The 20,564-nt window shown below is 46.5% G+C and overlaps 1 protein-coding gene across 2 annotated transcripts in view; it reads left to right on the top strand.

Moving 5' to 3' along the window:
* Positions 1–20,564, top strand: part of DUS2 (dihydrouridine synthase 2) — a 291,549-nt gene that overhangs the window by 58,690 nt on the left and 212,295 nt on the right. For both annotated transcript variants that reach the window (XM_073550793.1, XM_073550792.1), the window contains one exon: positions 11,865–11,956. In XM_073550793.1, coding sequence (XP_073406894.1) covers positions 11,865–11,956 — 92 coding nt within the window. The remainder of the gene's footprint in view (positions 1–11,864; positions 11,957–20,564) is intronic.

Genomic DNA, 20,564 nt, shown 5'->3' with positions numbered 1-20,564 from the left:
CACCATCGCAGGGCTCATGATTGTTTATCCAGCTTGGTGCCGGTTCTGCACTTGTATCTAGGGTTTCCATCTGCACACTGAGGTTCACTTTTGATTTGTACTGTTATTTAGGCATTTATCATTTCAGAATAGATTGCTTCTATACTACAGTCTTTCTCAGGTTGTTTCTCCTTCTGATACCACTTGTTTTGGTACTCACTACAGGTATTTTGGGTGGTAGTTGGCCTTGTCCACACATGGTTCTCTATTCAGCCGAATATTTTGAGTGTGCTGCTGGGTTATTACATGCCTTTGGGACATTGATGTAAATGGATTAGCAGTCCTACAATTATCTGCTGACTTTATCATACTCAATTTATTGTGCTGCTGTATTCACCTTGCTTTTTGTGTGTGGGGGGCACATGTTTTTTATTTGTTTTTAATCCTTTTTGGTTGCTAATAAAGCTTTCCTCTATTATGACAAGATTGTTGGAGTGCATATTCTACAGTGGTTTCTTTTCTTCTCCCTTGCTATTATGGTTCACCACGGATATTGCACCCCAGTGCTTTATTACGTTTACAATTATTGGGTTGTGCGCCTTGTGCATGGTATATAGGCAGTCATAAAATGAAAATAATGTTTGTACCTCATGCTGGTTCATAAATCTGGCACATCTTTAGACCAACTAGACTAAGTTTATATCATTTTATAGCTTAATTTGGTCCACAAAGTTAAGACGCATTTTATAACTTTATTATTGTTAACCCCTTCACGACCTATGACGTATAGCTACATCACAGGTTGTGTACTCGCATGTTTTCCAGCACTTGTCATCTGTTTTTATGAGCAGACGTGCCCTAACAGCCATGGATAGAATCACAATCCACCCATGTTTAAATGGTGCTGTCAATCTCTGGCAGTGGTATTTAACTCCTTCCCGACCTGTGACACAGCGTATGCGTCATGAAAGTCGGTGCCAATTCGACCTGTGACGCATATGCTGTGTCATGGGGGGATCGCCCTCCTGCTGGTTGGGTGACCGGGGTCACTGAAAGGTCACCCGAGGCGCAGGTACAGGGGGCTTTCTGCTTCACCCCAGAGGGGGTGGCTTTGCCCCCCCCTTGGCTATGATTGCTCTGATTTGGCTGTTTCACTTTCAACAGCCAATCGGAGCGATAGTAATATTTCATCAATGAAATTTGATGAAATATTACAATCCAGCCATGGCCGATGCTGAAATAGTATCTTGCATGGCTCGAGACACCGATCTGACCCCCCCCCTTACAGACTGACGGGGGCGATCGGCCACCGACTGAAGGCGGTGATCGGCCGCCACGGTCAGCATCTGCTCCCCCAAATCCTTCCCTTCACTCCCCCCGCCTTCCGATCACCCCCCCCCCGGTTACCTTCCGAGTCCGCTGTGGCTCCCGATGTCTTGCTGCCATCTTCCAATATGGTGGGCGCATGCGCAGTGCGCCCATCGAATCTGCCAAGCTGCAGATTCCATTCATTCTTTTTGATCACTGTGATAGGATCTATCACAGTGATCAAAATAAAAAAAATAGTAAATCACACCCCCCCCCCCCTTATCACTCCCATAGGTAGGGATAAATGATAAAATAAATAAAATTTTTATTTTTCTGTTAGGGTTGGGGGTTAGGGTTGGAATTGGGGTTAAAATTAGGGATAGGGGTGTGTTGGGATTAGCGTTTAGGCTTGTGGTTAGTTATGGTTAGGGTTGGGATTAGGGTTAAGGGTTTCCACTGTTTAGGCACATCAGGGGGTCTCCAAATGCGATTCCCAGACATTTGTTGGGAATCTCTCTCAGGCAAAACTAACAGGTCAAGGAAATTCTTATCCTCTCTTGCTGACAACTTTATCTTCCAAAAGGTAGGGGAGAAAACAAGGGGAACTGCTACCTTGGATCTAATCCTTATAAACAGGGAGGAAATGGTTGAGGAGGTAAAAGTGGCTGGGACCCTAGGAGGTAGTGACCATGCTATTTTTGAATTTTGGATAACTAGAGGAGGAAGACCTGTGAAGACTCAGACGTCAAGGTTAGATTTCAGAAAGGCAGATTTTAAGGGATTCAGAAAGAGAATTGGAGGGATCCAATGGCTGGATATCCTTAACCCCTTCCTGCCATCCGACGTACTATCCCGTTCATGGGACCTGGGCCCCTATGCCCATGGACGGGATAGTACGTCTACTGCGATCAGCAGCGCCCACGTGGTGAGCGCCGCTGATCGCGGCCGGGTGTCAGCTGATTATCACAGCTGACACCCGGCACAATGTGTCAGGGGTCGGTCACGGACCGCCCCCGACACTTTAACCCCTTGCACACCGCGATCAAAAATGATCGCGGTGTATCGGGGGTTAAAGGGAAGCATCTGCAGGGAGGGGGCTCCCTCCGTGCTTCCCTGAGCCCCCCACGGCAGCGCAATGTGCAGCACTGCTGCGGGGGGCTCCTTTCCTGCAGGCCCCTGAATCCAAGATGGCGACGGGGGCCTTCGGGGGCCTGCAGGAAGCTGGCTTCCTCAGTGCCTGCAAAGCGCAGGCATGAGGAAGCCTTCTGCACTGCCTGTGACAGATCGCTGATCTGTCACAGTGATCTGTGATGTGACAGATCAGCGATCTGTCACAGGACAGTGATGTCCCACCTGGGACTATTTAATAAAGTTTAAAAAAAAAAAAAAAGTGTTAAAATAATAAAAAAAATCGCCAAATAAATTAGAAAAAAAAAAACATTCCCCCAATAAATCCATTTTTTGGAAATAAAAAAAAAAACCCAATAAAAGTACACATATTAGGTATCGCCGCGTCCGTAACGACCCGTCCTATAAAACTGTCCCATTAGTTAACCCCTTTAGCGAACCCCTTAAAAAATAAAAATAAAAAAGAAGCAAAAAATAATGATTTATTATCATACCGCCAAACAAAAAGTGTAATAACGCGCAATCAAAAAGACGCATATAAATATCCATGGTACCGCTGAAAATGTCATCTTGTCCCGCAAAAAACGAGCCGCCATACAGCATCATCAGCGAAAAAATAAGTTATAGCTCGCAGAATAAATCGATGCAAAAATAATTATTTTTTATATAATAGTTTTCATTGCATAAAACCGACAAAACATAAAAAAAGACCTAAATGAGGTATCGCTGTAACCGTACCAACCCGAAGAATAAAACCGCTTTATCAATTTTACCGCACGCGGAACGGTGTAAACGCACCCCCCAAAAGAAATTCATGAAACGCTGGTTTTTGTTCATTCTGCGTCCCAAAAATCGGAATAAAAAGCGATCAAAAAAAGTCACATGCCCGAAAATGGTACCAATAAAAACGTCAACTCGTCCCGCAAAAAATAAGACCTCACATGACTCGGTGTGTCAAAATACGGAAAAATTATAGCTCTCAATATGTGGTGATGCAAAAACTATTTTTACAATAAAAAGCGTCTTTTAGCGTGCGACAGCTGCCAAACATAAAAACCGCCATAAATAGTAAGTCAAACCCCCCGTTATCACCCCCTTAGGGAAAAATAATAAAATAAAAAAAATGTATTTATTTCCATTTTTCCATTAGGGTTAGGGCTAGGGTTAGGGTTTGGGCTAGGGTTAGGGCTGAGATTAGGGTTAGGGGTGTGTTGGGGTTCGGGTTGGAGTTAGAATTGGGGGTTTCCACTGTTTGGGCACATCAGGGGCTCTCCAAATGCAACATGGCGTCTGATCTCAATTCCAGTCAATTCTGAGTTCAAAAAGTCAAATGGTGCTCCTTCCCTTCCAAGCTCTGCCATGCGCTCAAACAGTGTTTTTCTCCCACATGTAGGGTATCAGCCTACTCACGACAAATTGCAAAACAATTTTTGCGGTCCAATTTCTCCTGTTACCCTTAGGAAAATAAAAAATTGGGGGCAAAAATATCATTTTTGTGGAAAAAAATGATTTTTTTATTTTCACGTCCGAGCGTTATAAACTTCTGTGAAGCACTTGGGGGTTCAAAGTGCTCACCACACATCTAGATAAGTTCCGTGGGGGGTCTAGTGTCCAAAATGGGGTCACTTATGGGGAGTTTCAATAGTTTAGGAACATCAGGGGCTCTCCAAACGCACATGACACCCGCAGACCATTCCATCAAAGTCTGCATTCCAAAACGTCACTGCTTCCCTTCCGAGCCCCGACGTGTGTCCATACAGTAGTTTTCTCCCACATATGGGGTGTCGGCGTACTCAGGACAAATTGGACAACAACTTTTGGGGTTCAATTTCTCCTGTTACCCTTGGGAAAATAAAAAAATTGGGGACTAATTGATCATGTTTGTGGAAAAAATACGATTTTTTTATTTTCACGCCCGGGCGTTATAAACTTCTGTGAAGCACTGGGGGGTTCAAAGTGCTCACCACACATCTAGATAAGTTCCTTGGGGGGTCTAGTTTACAAAATGGTGTCATTTGTGGGGGGGTTCCACTGTTTAGGTACATCAGGGGTTTTCCAATCGCGACATGGTGTCCGATCTCAATTCCAGCCAAAAACGTCAAATGGCGCTGCTTCCCTTCAGAGCTCTGCCATGCGCCCAAATAGTGGTTTACCCCCACATGTGGGGTATCAGCGTACTCAGGACAAATTGCACAATAACTTTTAGGGTCCTGTTACCCTTGGGAAAATAAAAATTGGGGTGAAAAGATAATTTTTGTGGAAAAAATATGATTTTTTAATTGTACCGCTGTACGTTATAAACTTCTGTAAAGCCCTTGTGGGTTCAACATTCTCACCACATATCTAGATAAGTTCCTTGGGGGGGGTCTAGTTTCCAAAATGGGGTCACTTGTAGGGGGTTTCCACTGATTAGGTACATCAGGGACTCTCCAATCGTGACATGGCGTCCAATCTGAATTCCAGCCAATTTTGCATTGAAAAAGTCAACCGGCACTCCTTCCATTCTGAGCTCTGCCATGCGCTGGAACAGTCGTTCCCCACCACATATCAGGTATCGGCGTACTCAGGACAAATTGCACAATAACTTTTGCAGTCCAATTTCTCCTGTTACCCTTGGTAAAATAAAAAAAATTGAACCTGAAGTATTTTTTTTATGAAAAAAAGTTAGATGTTCATTTTTTTTTAAATATTCAAAAAAATTCCTGTGACGCACCTAAAGGGTTAATAAACTTCTTAAATGTGGTTTTGAGCACCTTAAGGGGTGCAGTTTTTAGAATGGTGTCACTTTTGGGTATTTTCTATCATATAGACCCCTCAAAGTGGCTTCAAATGTGATGTGGTCCTAAAAATAAAATGGTGTAAAAATGAGAAATGGCTGGTCAACTTTTAACCCTTTTAACTTCCTAACAAAAAAAAATTTTGGTTCCAAAATTGTGCTGATGTAAAGTAAACATGTGGGAAATGTTAGTTATGAAGTTTTTTGTGTGCTGTATCTCTGTGATTTAAGGGCATAAAAATTCAATGTTGGAAAATTGCGAAATTTTCGCCAAATTTCCGTTTTTCTCACAAATAAACGCAAGTTATTTGAATGAAATTTTACCACTAACATGAAGTACAATATGTCACGAGAAAACAATGTCAGAATCACCGGGATCCATGGAAGCGTTCCAGAGTTATGACCTCATAAAGGTACAGTGGTCAGAATTGTAAAAATTGGCCCGGTCATGAACGTGCAAACCACCCTTGGGGGTGAAGGGGTTAAAGACAAAAATGTCCAGGAAGGATGGGAAATCTTGAAAAATGAAATTCTCAAAGCACAATTGTTAACAATTCCAAAAAGAGGGAAGAATAGGAAGCATTTAAGGAAGCCAGGATGGATGAACACAAGCACATGCTAAAAAGGAAGAAAAAAATGTTTATAAAATGGAAAGAGGGAGGCATATCTAAAGAAGAATATAATGCTGTCTGCAGAACCTGCAGGGCACTAATCAGATTATCTAAAGCTGACAATGAATTGAGGCTTGCAAGAGATGTCAAAAGCAATAATAAAGGATTTTGGGGATATGTCAAAAGTAAAAGAAAAGTCAAAGATGCTATAGGATTTTTACTGGATGAAAATGATGAAATGGTAAGACAGGATGTTGAGAAGGCCGAACTTTGAAATTCCTATTTTGCATCTGTTTTCTCTCAGAAAGGAAATGTAACATCAACTGTTCTTCACTGTCCTATTAAGGGAATAGAAGAATCCAGGATATCTATAAACAGAAAGATAGTGAGGAAACACTTAGCTAACCTAAATGAATTCAAGTCTCCAGGTCCAGATGAATTACACCCCAGAGTACTGAAGGAGATAGCAGAAGAAATTTTTGAACCCCTCTCCATAATCTTTGAAAATTCTTGGAGAACAGGAGAAGTCCCGGAAGACTGGAGAAGAGCAAATGTTGTTCCTATCTTCAAAAAGGGGAAGAAGGTGGACCCAGGCAACTATAGGCCGGTGAGTCTGACCTCTATACCAGGAAAGATCTTTGAACAAATTATTAAACAACATGTATGTCAGTACCTGGATAAGAATGAAGTGATTAAACAGAGTCAGCATGGGTTTGTAACTAATAAGTCATGTCAGACTAACTTAATTTCCTTCTATGACGGAATCACTGATTGGGTGGATCAAGGAAATGCTGTAGATATAGTATATCTTGACTTCAGCAAAGCATTTGACAAAGTATCTCATACAATCCTTATTGAAAAAATGACTAAGTATGGAATGGACAAGGCAACTGTTAGGTGGATTCATAACTGGCTTAGTGATCGGACCCAAAGAGTGGTTGTAAATGGCTGCACATCCAGTTGGAAGAATGTCTCAAGTGGGGTACCACAGGGCTCTGTCCTGGGCCCTGTATTGTTCAACATCTTTATGAACGATTTAGATGAAGGAATTGAGGGTAAACTGATTAAATTTGCTGATGACACAAAGCTAGGAGGGATAGCCAATACTAGAGAAGAGAGAGAGAATTCAAAAAGATATAAATAAACTGAAGCAGTGGGCAGCAGCTAACAGAATGGTTTTTAACAGGGAAAAATGCAAAGTACTACATCTGGGCAATAAAAATGAAAAAAGCATATACAGAATGGGAGGAATAGGCCTAAGCAACAGCACATGTGAAAAAGACTTGGGTATACTAATAGATCACAGACTGAATATGAGTCAACAGTGTGATGCAGCAGCAATAAAGGCAAATGCAATTCTAGGATGTATTAACAGAAGCATACAGTCTAGATCACGTGAAGTCATTATTTCCCTCTGCTCCTCTTTGGTCAGACCTCATCTGGAATATTGTGGTCAGTTTTGGGCACCACATTTTAAAAAAGACATAAACTGGAGCAAGTTCAGAAAAGAGCAACCAGAATGGTGACCAGTCTGCAAACCCTGTCTTATGAGGAAAGGTTGCAGGATTTGGGATTGTTTAGTTTGCAAAAGAGAAGACTGAGAGGAGACTTAATAGCTGTCTACAAATATCTAAAGGGCTGTCACACTGTAGAAGGATCAACTTTATTCTCATTTGCACAAGGAAAGACTAGAAGCAATGGGATGAAACTGAATGGGAGGAGACACAGATTAGATATTAGAAAAAACTTTGACAGAGTGATCAATGAGTGGAACAAGCTGCCACGAGAAGTGGTGAGTTCTCCTTCAATGGAAGTCTTCAAACAGAGGCTGGACAGACATCTGACTGGGATGATTTAGCAAATCCTGCTTTGAGCAGGGGGTTGGACCAGATGGCCCAGGAGGTCCCTTCCAACTCTACGATTCTATGATTCTTTAATTCCATCCAATTTTGCGTTCAAAAAGTCAAACGGTGCTCCCTCTCTTCCAAGCCCCGACATGTGCCTAAACAGTGGTTTACCCCAACATATGAGGTATCAGCGTACTCAGGAAAAACTGCACAACAGCTTTGGGGGTCTTATTTCTCCTGTTACCCTTGGGAATTTAAAAAAAAATTGGGGGTTAAAAAACTATTGTGGGGAAAAAAATATATTTTTTTTCCACGGCTCTGTGTTTATAAACTTCTGTGAAGCACTTGGGGGTTCAAAGTGCTCACTACACATCTAGATAAGCTCCTTGGGGGGTCTAGGTTCCAAAATGGGGTCACTTGTGGGGGTTTCACCTGTTGAGGCAAATCAAGGGCTCTGCAAATGCAACATGACTCCCGCAGAACATTCTATCAAAGTTTGCATTCCAAAATGGCGCTCCTTCCCTTCCGAGCTCTTCCATGCGCCCAAACAGTGGTTCCCACATATCGGGTATCTGTGTACTCAGGACAAATTACACAACAACTTTTGGTGTTCATTTTATCCTGTTACCCTTGTAAAAACAAAAAATTGCGGGCTAAAAAAATCATTTTTTGAGGAAAAAAACATTTATTTTCACAGCTTTGCGTTATAAACTTCAGTGAAGCACCTTGGGGTTCAAAGTGCTCACTATGCATCCAGTTTCCAAAATGGGGTCATTTGTGGGGAAGCTCCAAAGTTTAGTCACACAGCGGCTCTCCAAACACGACCTGGTGTCTAACGATTGGAGCTAATTTTCCTTTCAAAAAGTCAAATGGCGCTCCTTCCCTTCTGAGCCCTGCCGTGCGCCCAAACAGTGGTTCCCCCCACATGTGGGGTATCAGCGTACTCAGGACAAACTGGACAACAACTTTTGTGGTCCAATTTCTCCTGTTACCCTTAGGAAAATAAATAATAGCGGGCTAAAAAATCATTTTTGAGGAAAAAAAAGGATTTTTTATTTTCACTGCACTGTGTTATAAACTTCTGTGAAGCACTTAGGGGTTCAAAGTGCTCACCACACATCTAGATAAGTTCCTTGGGGGGGGGTCTAGTTTCCAGAATGGGGTCACTTGTGGGGGAGCTCCAATGTTTAGGCACACAGGGGGCTCTCCAAACGCGACATGGCAACCGCTAAATATTCCAGCATATTTTCCATTCAAAAAGTCAAATTGCGCTCCTTCCCTTCTGAGCCCTGTCGTGCGCCCAAACAGTGGTTTATGACCACATATGAGGTATTTGTGTACTCAGGAGAAATTGCCCAACAAATTTTAGGATCCATTTTATCCTGTTGCCCATGTGAAAATGAAAAAATTGATGCTAAAAGAAAATTTTTATTGGAAAAATTAAAATGTCCATTTTTTTCTTCCGCGTTGCTTTAGTTCCTGTGAAGCACCTGAAGAGTTAATAATCTTCTTGAATGTAGTTTTGAGTAGCTTGAGGGGTGCAGTTTTTAGAATGGTGTCACTTTTGGGTATTTTCTGCCATATAGACCCCTCAAAGTGACTTCAAATGTGAGGTGGTCCTAAAAAAATGGTTTTGTAAATTTTGTTGTAAAAATGAGAAATCGCTGGTCAGCTTTTAACCCTTAACTTCCTAACAAAAAATTTTGTTTCCAAAATTGTGCTGATGTAAAGTAGACATGTGGAAAATGAAATGTTATTTATCAAGTATTTTGTGTCACCTAACTCTCTGGTTTAAGGGTTTGTGCACACGCTGCGGATTCTGCTGCGGTTCCGCAGCGGATTTGGCCGCTGCGGGTCCGCAGCAGTTTTTGCTGCGGTGTACAGTACCATTATTCCCTATGGGAATAAAAAACCGCAGTGCAGACGGTGCAGATTTTTCCGCGCAGTTTTCCTGCGGCTTTGAAACCGCATAAAGAATTGACATGTCAATTCTTTCTGCAGATTCCGCTGCGGTTTGCCATCTCCTCCATTGTGGAGATGAAAACCCGCAGGGCAAAACTGCAGAGCAATCCGCAGGTAAAACCGCAGGTCTTTTGACCTGCAGATTTACTTGCGGATTTTACAAAATCCGCACAGCCAAATCCGCACCCCATTCCGCAGCGTGTGCACTTAGCCTAACAGAATAAAAATTCAAAATTTGAAAATTGCAAAATTTTCGCCAAATTTCCATTTTTTTCACAAACGCAAAAATTATCAACCTAAATTTACCACTAACATAAAGCCCAATATGTCATGAAAAAAACAATCTCAGAATCGCTAGAATCCGGTGAAGCGTTCCTGAGTTATTTACCTCATAAAGGTACAGGAAAGATATATATCTTTGTACTGTGTTAGCCAGTAGATAGAAGAATATTCAGAATTGAGAGTCCTCGGTGGTTGATACCTTTTAATGGCTAACTGAAAAGATGGTAACAAAATTTCAAGTAGTCTTGAAAGCTTGCAATGTGTTACCATCTTTTCAGTTAACCATTAAAAGGTATCAACCACTGAGGACTCTCAATTCTGAATATTCTTCTACGTCATAAAGGTACATTGGTCAGAATTGCAAAAAATGGCCAGGTCATTAAGGTAAAAATAGGCTGGGTCATGAAGGGGTTAATATGCTCGAGTCAGAAGCGCATCACAAACCTCTCCCATTGGCGCCTGTGTAACACGACCGCGGGTCACCGATGGGTTGGCATGATAACTTGGAGTCTGCAGGAGACCCCTGTGGTTGTCATTGCAGCTGCCCCGTCCGTGGCTGGGGCAAATTATCATTTTAGCTGAAGTCCTGCTATGTGTAGCACCGGCGATCGGATTATCGCAGCTTCTGTTTGCCCATGGAGACTATTGAAGCAAGTGAAAAGAAAAGTTTTTTTTTTTTAAATATAAAAATTTTAAATCGCCCCATTCAAAATAAAATAACAAATTACACATTTTGTATCGCCGCGTTTACTGTAGAAACACCCAATCTATCAAAATATACAGTAAAAAGAATCCGATCAGTAAACGACGTAATGAGAAAAAACCGAAACGCTAGAATTATCGTTTTCTTTTTATTCATTTCAACATTGCAATAACAGGCAATCAAAGCTTCTTATCTAAGGCCGGAGTCACACTGCGTTATGGCAGTCGGTTGGACTGTGTTACACCGCGGTGTAACGCAGTCCGTTAATGCTGCCATAGACCCCCATTGTCAAGCGCATCGCGACGCATGCCATAAAGCGGCATGCGTTCGCGATGTGCCGTCATTCAGTGATGGACCCTCGGACGTGGGCTTCAGCATCTGAGGCTCCGTCACCGCTAGCGCAGATGAATCATCTGCGCTAGCGGTATAGCATAACACATATCGCGTTGTGCTATAGTGTTAACGCAGCCCGTCAACGCTATGTGTTGAACGGGCTGCCTTAACACAGTATGAACCTGGTCTAAGCCCTCACCCAGCCACAGATCCCGAAAAATGGAGACACTATGGTTCTTTGAAATAGGTTTTTTTCACATTCAAACTTTCAAAACCTTTCAAAACATATACAAGTTTGGTATCTGCGAACACTAAAAGACCTGGAGAATCATAACGGCAGGGCAGTTTTAGCATTTGGTGAAAATGGTAAAAAAAAAATGTGGAATTGCACTTTGAATTTTTTCCCATTTTCCAGTACAACTCGTCCCACAAAAAACAAGGCCTCACATAGCCATATTGACCAAAAAAAATGGAAAACCCCAAGATTGTGAATGGTTAATGTTTAGCAAGACCTTTGTGTAAACCTGCGGCATTTTGTATTCCTTTTTGCAACAGGTGCAATATATTGTAAAGTTTGCATGCAGCCTAAGAGTATAAAGTTACAGACAAATAATACTGAATCAAATTTTTAACTGTGAACAGTTTCCAATCTACTATATAATTGTCTAATTCTGTCTGTAACGGAAATCCCGGGTCGCTGATTGGTCGCGCCCCTGGCTGGCCGTGACCAGTCAGACAGGCGCAGTCCGGCCGCGAATTGGCGCGGAATTCGATGTATATATTTTACCTGGAAAATCCTGTGTATTCATTGCATTATTCTTAAATCTTCATAAATAAACTACATGCATATTCTAGAATACCCGATGCGTTAGAATCAGGCCACCATCTAGTGTAAACATAATATGGATCAACCACTTGTACTTTATTTCCTGCAGAAGTTCTCCAGACAGTGGACTACATTGCTCCGACAGAGAGAGTCATTTTTCAGACTTGTGAAAGGGAGAAAGATCGGGTTGTCTTCCAGATGGTAAGACTGTGCATTACTAAATTCAGTGTGCTGACATGCACTGTGGTGAATAAATGCTGCTCAATGTGGATCACGTGTAAGGCTAGTTTCACCTTTGCGCTTTTGAGCGCAGCGACGGCCTGCGCACGGCCACCGCTAAGCCCCGCCCCCTGCCGAGCCTCCGCCGGTAACTCCGCCTTCCGGCGCATGACGCTGCATGCGTCCTGCGTCCCCTATCTTTATCACTGCGGGCGCAGGCCGTGCGAAGTATGCGTTCGGCGGCGCATGCGTCCTTATCACTGTGCGCCGAGTGCAACCAAACTGCAGCAGGTTGCGTTTGGCGCTGGTCGGCGCACCGTGAAAAGGACGCATACGCCGCCAAACGCATACTGTGCACGGCCTGCGCCCCCAGTGATAAAGATGGGGGACGCAGGATGCATGCAGAGTCATGCGCCGGTAGGCGGAGCTACCGGCAGGGGCGGGGCTTAGCGGCGGCCGTGCGCAGGCCGTCCCTGCGCTCAAAAGCGCAAATGTGAAACTAGCCTAATATACCTAATCAAAATTGGAAAAGGAGCATGAATGCGATGTTCCTGACTGCCAAGAATTTTAGTGTAAGGCCACATGCACACATTCAGTATTTGGAGAGTTATTTTTACCGAATATTTGTAAGCCAAAACCAGGAGTGGGTGAAAAATGCAGAAGTGGTGACATGTTTCTATTATACTTTTCCTCTGACCGTTCCACCCCTGGTTTTGGCTTACAAATACTGGGGTAAAAAAACTCACCAAATACTCAATGTGTGCACATTGGCTAACTATCATATACTGCATTTTCAGATTGTTTTTCACTTGTTTAAACCCAAGCTAATCATAAATGTGTCTCTCCATGTGAGTGGGGTCATAACGTCATTGGCAACGCTCTCTTCCAATAAGGAACGACTCTTAAATCCAATGGCATTGGATCATCAATCACAAGCACTCTCATTGAGCATAAATGGAGGGGAGGTGCACATGCTTGACCTCTGCTCCATGCCAATCTTGGGGTGTGACAACCAGCAATCCTAAGTGATCTGGGAGTTATCTTATTCTCTGAGTAGGGGATAACTTCTAATCATGATATCAATCCTTTAGGAAGTTTTTTATATCCTTCTGAATGCTAGCATTGAAAAGTATTACTCAAATGACTAATCAATGAAAGAGAGATATACAGTGTGTTCGTATAGTCATGGTGCACTTTTGACCAGTCACTGGAAAGCAACAAAAATGACAGAAATGTGAAATCTGCTCCAAATAAAAGAAAACTCTCCCAGTTTCATACCTATTCAGTGCAGTTCGATGTGGGCTCCGTTTGTTGCCCTACACACATCCAAACGATAGTGAAGTTCTTGCCACACACGGGTAAGGACATCTGGTGTAACCGAGTGATTAACGTCTGTGATTGTCGTTGATTAGGTCAATGTCATAGAATCGTAGAGTTGGAAGGGACCTCCTGGGCCATCTGGTCCAACCCCCTGCTCAAAGCAGGATTCACTAAATCATCCCAGACAGATATGTACACATGTTGCTTCACTTGTTTTCTTTGGATTATTTCAGGTCTGCGAGCACTGCATTTCTTGTTATTTTGACCATTTCTCATTTTCTGAAAATAAATACAAAATTTAGTGCTTGGAAATTCGAAGACATTGTCAGTAGTTTATAGAATAAAAGAGCAATTTACATTTTACTCAAATATAATATAATATATAATATATTACATATCACACACAAGGTGGGCCATTTTTATGGATACATTAAATTTGGTTGTCACGTTGCCGCTCGCTCCTGTCGCGCCGCCGCCTCCTGTGACCCATCAGACTGACCAGACCGCAGCTTCCCGGCGCGTCCTCGTCTGTTCCCCTGCTCTGATGACAGCGTTTGCGTCCTCCCGGGCGCGCGCTCCCCGCAGGTCTCACCGGGCGCGCGCACTTCCTCCTTTGTGAGCCGGTCGCTCCTCCTGGTCCTCTCTATGGTCAGGAGGACCCTGACCCGGAAGCTCCTCCTCACTCTCCCATATCAGGCCGTCGCTCCCTAGTGACGCTGCCTGATCGTCAGTTGTACTTCCTTGTGATTCTGGCCCCACTCTTGCTGGCGTACTCCGCTGCTTCCCCCGCTCCCTGCTGCTTTACTTGTGTTCCCATCCGTGTTACCTGTTCTCTCCTGTGTTTCCAGTGTTCCTGCCTTGCCTTCCCGTGTCTCCGGTCTCCTGTCCTGTGTTGCTGCCGTTCTGCCCCGATCCAGTCTCCTGTGTTCCTGCCCCGATCCAGTCTCCTTTGTTCCTGCCGTTCTGCCCCGGTCCAGTCTCCTTTGTTCCTGCCGTTCTGCCCCGGTCCAGTCTCCTGTGTTCCTGCCGTTCTGCCCCGGTCCAGTCTCCTGTGTTCCTGCCGTGCCATCCAGTGTATTCGTCCAGCCTGTACCCCAGTGTTCCAGCCGTACCACCCGGTGTCTCCGTCCTGCTCAAGTTCCTGGGTTTCCCCCGTGCCTGCCCGTGTCTCCGCACTTCCTGATCTTGCTCTCACCGCTCTTCCGGCTACCTTGCCTACTACCTGTCTGGTCTCCCCCGTCTGCCTGGGTACCAGCTGCCGCGGTAATAGTTTCCCCTGGGCCTGTCCCTAACACTCCCTGTTTAGGGGGTGGTCCACCTGGTCCGCTCGCCCAGGGGAGGTTCGTTGCCGTGGTCCAGTGGGTTCACCCTCGGGGATCCTAACAGTACGATCAGGCCATGAATCCCGCTGGTACCTCAGCAACCATCCAGAAGGAACTGGCGACTCTACGAGACAACCAGGCCTGGATCATGACTTTCCTAAAGTCTATGGAATCCCGGCTATCGGCACTACAACCCTCTGATCCCGGAAGTGCATCCCAGCTGGCCAGTCTCCAGCAGGAACTCGCCCAGCAACGCGATACTCAGGGTCATATTTTAAATTATATGGCCTCGGTGGGCAACCGACTCCTCTCTCTTCAGTCTGCCGCGGCTGCCCCTGCTCAGGCGCCGCTACCACATCCACCGCCACGTTTAGCTAAGCCTCTGCGCTATGGCGGGGACCCCAGATTGTGCAGGGGGTTCCTTAATCAGTGCCAATTGCACTTTGAATTGCTGCCTCAGCAATATCCTACGGACCGTGCCAAGGTGGCCTTTATGGTATCCCACTTGGAGGGTGACGCATTGTCCTGGGTAAACCCTCTCTGGGAGCGAGACGATCCGGTGGTCTCCTAGCTCTCCACGTTCCTCGAGACCTTTCGCAAGGTTTTTGACGAACCGGGACGCCTGGCCTCAACCACGGAGTCCCTTTTTAATCTCCGCCAGGGTACTCTTTCTATGGGCCAATATGCCATTCAGTTTCGCACCCTGTCCTCTGAGCTCGGGTGGAACAACGAGGTTTTGGTGGGAGCATTTTGGCGGGGTTTGTCTGCTCGTATCAAGGACGAGCTGGCGGGTCGGGACATTCCATGTCCCTGGAAGATCTCATTTCCCTGACTACTCGCATTGACTTGCACTTCCAGGAGCGCTCCCGCGAGTCCGCCAGGGAGAGAAGACTTCCCCGCGTTTCCCTAGCAACGGGCAGTCCCTCCGGTCCGCGGTTTGGCTCTTCCTCCGCTGCCCCAGCGTTGGAACCTATGCAGGTAGATCGCCTCAAACCGGCAGAGCAGCGCCGCCAGGAGTGGTTCGACAAGGGTCTCTGTCTTTACTGCGGCAGTTCCTCTCATCTTCTGCGCTCATGTCCGGTGCGGCCGGGAAACGCCTCCGCCTAGGACAGGTAAGAGAGGCCTCCCTAGGTGTTAGGGTCAAGGGTGGAGAGGTATCACTATCTGTCCTATTGAATCTTGGTGCCTCCCGCGTCTCTAAGCTGGCCTATATTGATTCTGGAGCTGCCAGGAACTAAGTTCATACAGCTCGAGGCGGTCAAAAAGTTGCGGATACCTGTCAGATCCTTGGAGTCTCCTCAGTTAGCTTCTGTCGACAGCGCTCCCCTGCGGGAGGTCATTACTTTGGTCACCGAAGTAGTAGAATTACAAGTCGGAGCTCTACTTCGGGAGAGGATAGCCTTCCTTGTACTGCCCTCGCTATCCCACACGCTCCTCTTAGGCCTTCCGTGGTTAAGGACTCATGAGCCTGTTCTCGATTGGCGATCTGGGGATATTCTTCGATGGGGTCAGTCGTGCCACTCTTCGTGCCTTCTTCCCGTTCAGCCAATCAAGTCGCCTAGGACTCCAGCGGCGCCCGTGGGCTTGCCTTCAGCCTATTGGTCCTTCGCGGACGTTTTCAACAAAAAGGAGGCAGAGTGCCTGCCCCCTCATCGTCCTTATGACTGCCCCATCGATCTCGTTCCAGGCTCTACTCCACCCCGGGGCCGAATTTATCCTTTGAATCCTCTCTAATCCCAAGCCATGTCCGAGTACGTCCAGGAAAATCTGGCTAGAGGCTTTATCCGGAAGTCTTCCTCACCCGCAGGCGCGGGCTTCTTTTTCGTGAAGGATGGGGCTCTTCATCCTTGCATCGACTACCGGGGCCTCAATGATATCACTATCAAGAACAAGTACCCGCTTCCTCTCATTCCGGAACCGTTTGATCGGTTGCGGGGGGCACGAATTTTCACCAAACTGGATCTTCGTGGGGCCTACAATCTCATCCGCATTCGCCCTGGTGACGAATTGAAGACCGCGTTCAACACCAGGGATGGCCACTATGAGTATTTGGTCATGCCCTTCGGCTTGTGCAATGCCCCCGCAGTATTCCAGGAATTCGTGAATGACATTTTCCGAGATCTCCTGTACTCTTGTGTGGTAGTGTATCTGGATGATATTCTTATCTTCTCGGATTTGACTGCCCATAGGAAGAGTGTTCGTCTATTCCTCTCACGCCTGAGGGAGAATCGCCTATATGCGAAACTGGAGATATGCTCCTTTGAACAAACCTCTCTTCCGTTCCTGGGGTACATTGTTTCTGATTCTGGCTTAAGCATGGATCCAGAGAAAGTGTCAGCCGTACTCAACTGGCCACAACCTCATGGAGTCAAGGCAATTCAACGATTCCTGGGTTTTTCCAATTACTACCGGCAATTCATCCCTCATTTTTCTTCCCTGACCGCTCCCATCTCCTCTCTGATTCGTAAGGGGGCCAACCCGCACGTTTGGTCCTCAAAGGCCGAAGAATCCTTCCTTGCCCTGAAGCAAGCCTTTGCTTCTGTTCCAGTCCTTCATCGCCCAGAGACTAACAAACCTTTTATTTTGGAGATGGATGCCTCTTCCATCGGGGCCGGAGCCGTACTCTCTGAGGTCTCCTTCCGGGCGACTGGTCACCTGCGGCTTCTTCTCAAAGACGTTCTCCACTCCGGAACGGAATTACTCCATTGGTGACAGGGAGCTTTTGGCCATCAAGATGGCGTTGCAGGAATGGCGGTACCTTTTGGAAGGAGCTGTGCATCCTTTTAAGATCTACACGGACTATAAGAATTTGGCTTACATCCGATCGGCACAGAGACTTCATCCACGAAAAGCGAGATGGTCCTTATTTTTCACCCGTTTCGATTTTGAATTGCATTTTTGCCCGGGTAGGAGGAACGTCAAGGCTGATGCGATGTCCAGATCCTTTCTTGCTGTCGATACCGAGGAGGACCCTACGCACATCCTGGATCCCCCAAGATCATCACGGTAGCACCCCTCAGTCTACCCTACCACCGGGTAAGACCTTAGTCCCAGTGACCAACAGGAAATGAGTCTTGCATTGGGGTCATGCCTCCAAGATTGCAGGCTGTTATGAATGAGTCACCGGAGGAGGAAAAAACAAAAATACAAGTTAAGTCCATAAAACCGGAGAGGTTGGTAGCTAGCGGATTGCAGACCCCTGATCCTATTCACAACAACTAACAGTAGCCGTGGGGTGTTCCTACGGTGGTCCTAGACACCTCGTTCACAGCCGGAGAACTAAATAAACCTAAAGAAAGAAAGGGGAAATCTAAACTGCCCCAGAGCAGACCCCAAAGCAATAGACAGCCCCCAACATGTATTGACGGTGAAAACACAGACAGAAAGACAGGCTGAGCAAACGATGGGGCCCTCACTAACTAGATAGGACAGGAAAGAAAAGCAACTGTCTGCAATCACGCAAAAACCCTGCCAAAAATAATGTCCAACACGTCTGATAGAAAAGGCCCTGAAATCACTAGACTTTAAAATCACTATATCAGCACTCAGGTATATTCTGAAAACAGAGCAAAGAGATCAACTGATCAGAGACAAAAATGGAGTTCAGCCAGTCCCAACCAGGGCTGGCTGAACACAAACACTAAGTAAACCAGACAAAATCTCATGGAGCAGAACGAAAACTTAGCTTTAGTAGACAGGACTAAACTGGAGTCCAGAGCTCAGAGCAGAGAGGATCACCAGCAACCCAGCAGGGCGTCGGCAGCCTTATATCCACTCAGAGATTCCGGATGTCCAATCACACTCCACCTGTTCAGATGACAGGTTTTTCCCATCCAAATCAATTTCACTACCTCCTTTCACCAGCAGAGGGAGTTCATTGGACATCAAAGGTGAAGGAGAAAATGAGCTCATAACAGCAGGCCATGTTGGGTTGAAAAAGACCCTTCGTCTGGTCTCACGCTACTATTGGTGGCCCACTCTTCCCCAAGATGTTCATAGTTTTTTAGCCTCGTGTCCATCCTGTGCCAAAAACAAGGTCCCCAGGCAATTACCTTCTGGACTCTTGCACCTGCTTCCAGTTCCTTCGCCTCCCTGGCAGCACATTGCTATGGACTTTTCACTGACCTGCCTCGTTCTTCTGGATGTACGGTCATCTTAGTCGTTGTGGATAGATTCTCCAAGATGGCACATTTCATCCCTCTGTCTGGATTACCCTCGGCTCCTGAATTGGCAAAGATTTTTATCCACCATATTTTCCGTGTCCATGGCTTCCCTCAACGGATAGTCTTTGATAGGAGTCCAGTTCACCTCCCGATTTTGGAGAGCGCTCTGCAAGTCTATGAACGTCACACTGGATTTCTCCTCCGCATATCACCCTCAGACCAACGGTCAAGCAGAACGTACTAACCAAATTTTGATTGATTACCTTTGTCATTTCTCCAACGCTCACCAGAACGACTGGTCAGACTTGCTCCCATGGGCCGAATTTGCATATAACAATCACGCCAACGAGTCTTCTACCAAGTCTCCCTTCATCGTCTACGGGCTACATCCAGCCGTGCCTCTACCGATTCCTCCTGTTTCGGGTGTGCCGGCCGCTGATCTTCTGTCTGGGGAGTTCTCCAGGATCTGGCAGGAGACCAAAACCGCTCTCGAACAAGCGCAGGTTAAGATGAAGAGACACGCAGACAAGAGGCACTTGGACCCACCTCTATACCATCCTGGCGACAGAGTGTGGTTATCCTCCAAGTTCATCCGCCTTAGGGTCCCTTCGCAAAAATTGGGTCCCCGGTATATTGGACCCTTCGAGGTCTTGTCTCGCATCAACAATGTCTCTTACAAGTTAAAGCTCCCTGCCTCACTTCGCATCCCCAATTCGCTTCATGTTTCTCTTCTGAAACCTGCGGTCCTCAACCAATTCCATGCCACTACCACCCGCACTCCCCAGCCTGTTTCCTCCGATGATTCCTTTGAGGTTAAAGACATTCTCGCCATGAAAAAGCTAAGGGGAAAGACCTTTTTCCTGGTCGATTGGAAGGGTTTTGGCCTTGAGGAGAGCTCTTGGGAGCCTCGGGAGAATATTCAAGCTCCCCGGATTTTGGCAAGATTTCTTTCCAGCCTTGGGAGGGGGGCACGTAAGGAGGGGGGTACTGTCACGTCGCCGCTCGCTCCTGTCGCGCCGCCGCCTCCTGCGCCCCATCAGACCGCAGCTTCCCGGCGCGTCCCCGTCTGTTCCCCTGCTCTGATGACAGCGCTTGCGTCCTCCCGGGCGCGCGCTCCCCGCAGGTCTCACCGGGCGCGCGCACTTCCTCCTTTGTGAGCCGGTCGCTCCTCCTGGTCCTCTCTATCGTCAGGAGGACCCTGACCCGGAAGTTCCTCCTCACTCTCCCATATCAGGCCGTTGCTCCCTAGTGATGCTGCCTGATCGTCACTTGTACTTCCTTGTGATTCTGGCCCCACTCTTGCTGCTTCCCCCGCTCCCTGCTGCTTTACTTGTGTTCCCATCCGTGTTACCGGTTCTCTCCTGTGTTTCCAGTGTTCCTGCCTTGCTTTCCCGTGTCTCCGGTCTCCTGTGTTCCTGCCGTTCTGCCACGGTCCAGTCTCCTGTGTTCCTGCCGTTCTGCCCCGGTCCAGTCTCCTGTGTTCCTGCCGTTCTACCCCGGTCCAGTCTTCTGTGTTCCTGCCGTTCTACCCCGGTCCAGTCTCCTTGTTCCTGCCGTTCTACCCCGGTCCAGTCTACAGTGTTCCTGCTGTGCCATCCAGTGTATTCGTCCAGCCTGTACCCCAGTGTTCCAGCCGTACCACCCGGTGTCTCCGTCTTGCTCAAGTTCCTGGGTTTCCCCCGTGCCTGCCCGTGTCTCCGCACTTCCTGATCTTGCTTTCACCGCTCTTCCGGCTACCTTGCCTACTACCTGTCTGGTCTCCCCCGTCTGCCTGGGTACCAGCTG

Source organism: Dendrobates tinctorius, unplaced genomic scaffold (assembly GCF_039654945.1).
Source record: "Dendrobates tinctorius isolate UK_male_01 unplaced genomic scaffold, ASM3965494v1 ptg000170l, whole genome shotgun sequence".
NCBI lineage: Eukaryota > Metazoa > Chordata > Amphibia > Anura > Dendrobatidae > Dendrobates > Dendrobates tinctorius.
Note: the sequence above shows the minus strand (reverse complement) of the source record. Positions and strands in the feature narration are given on the sequence as shown.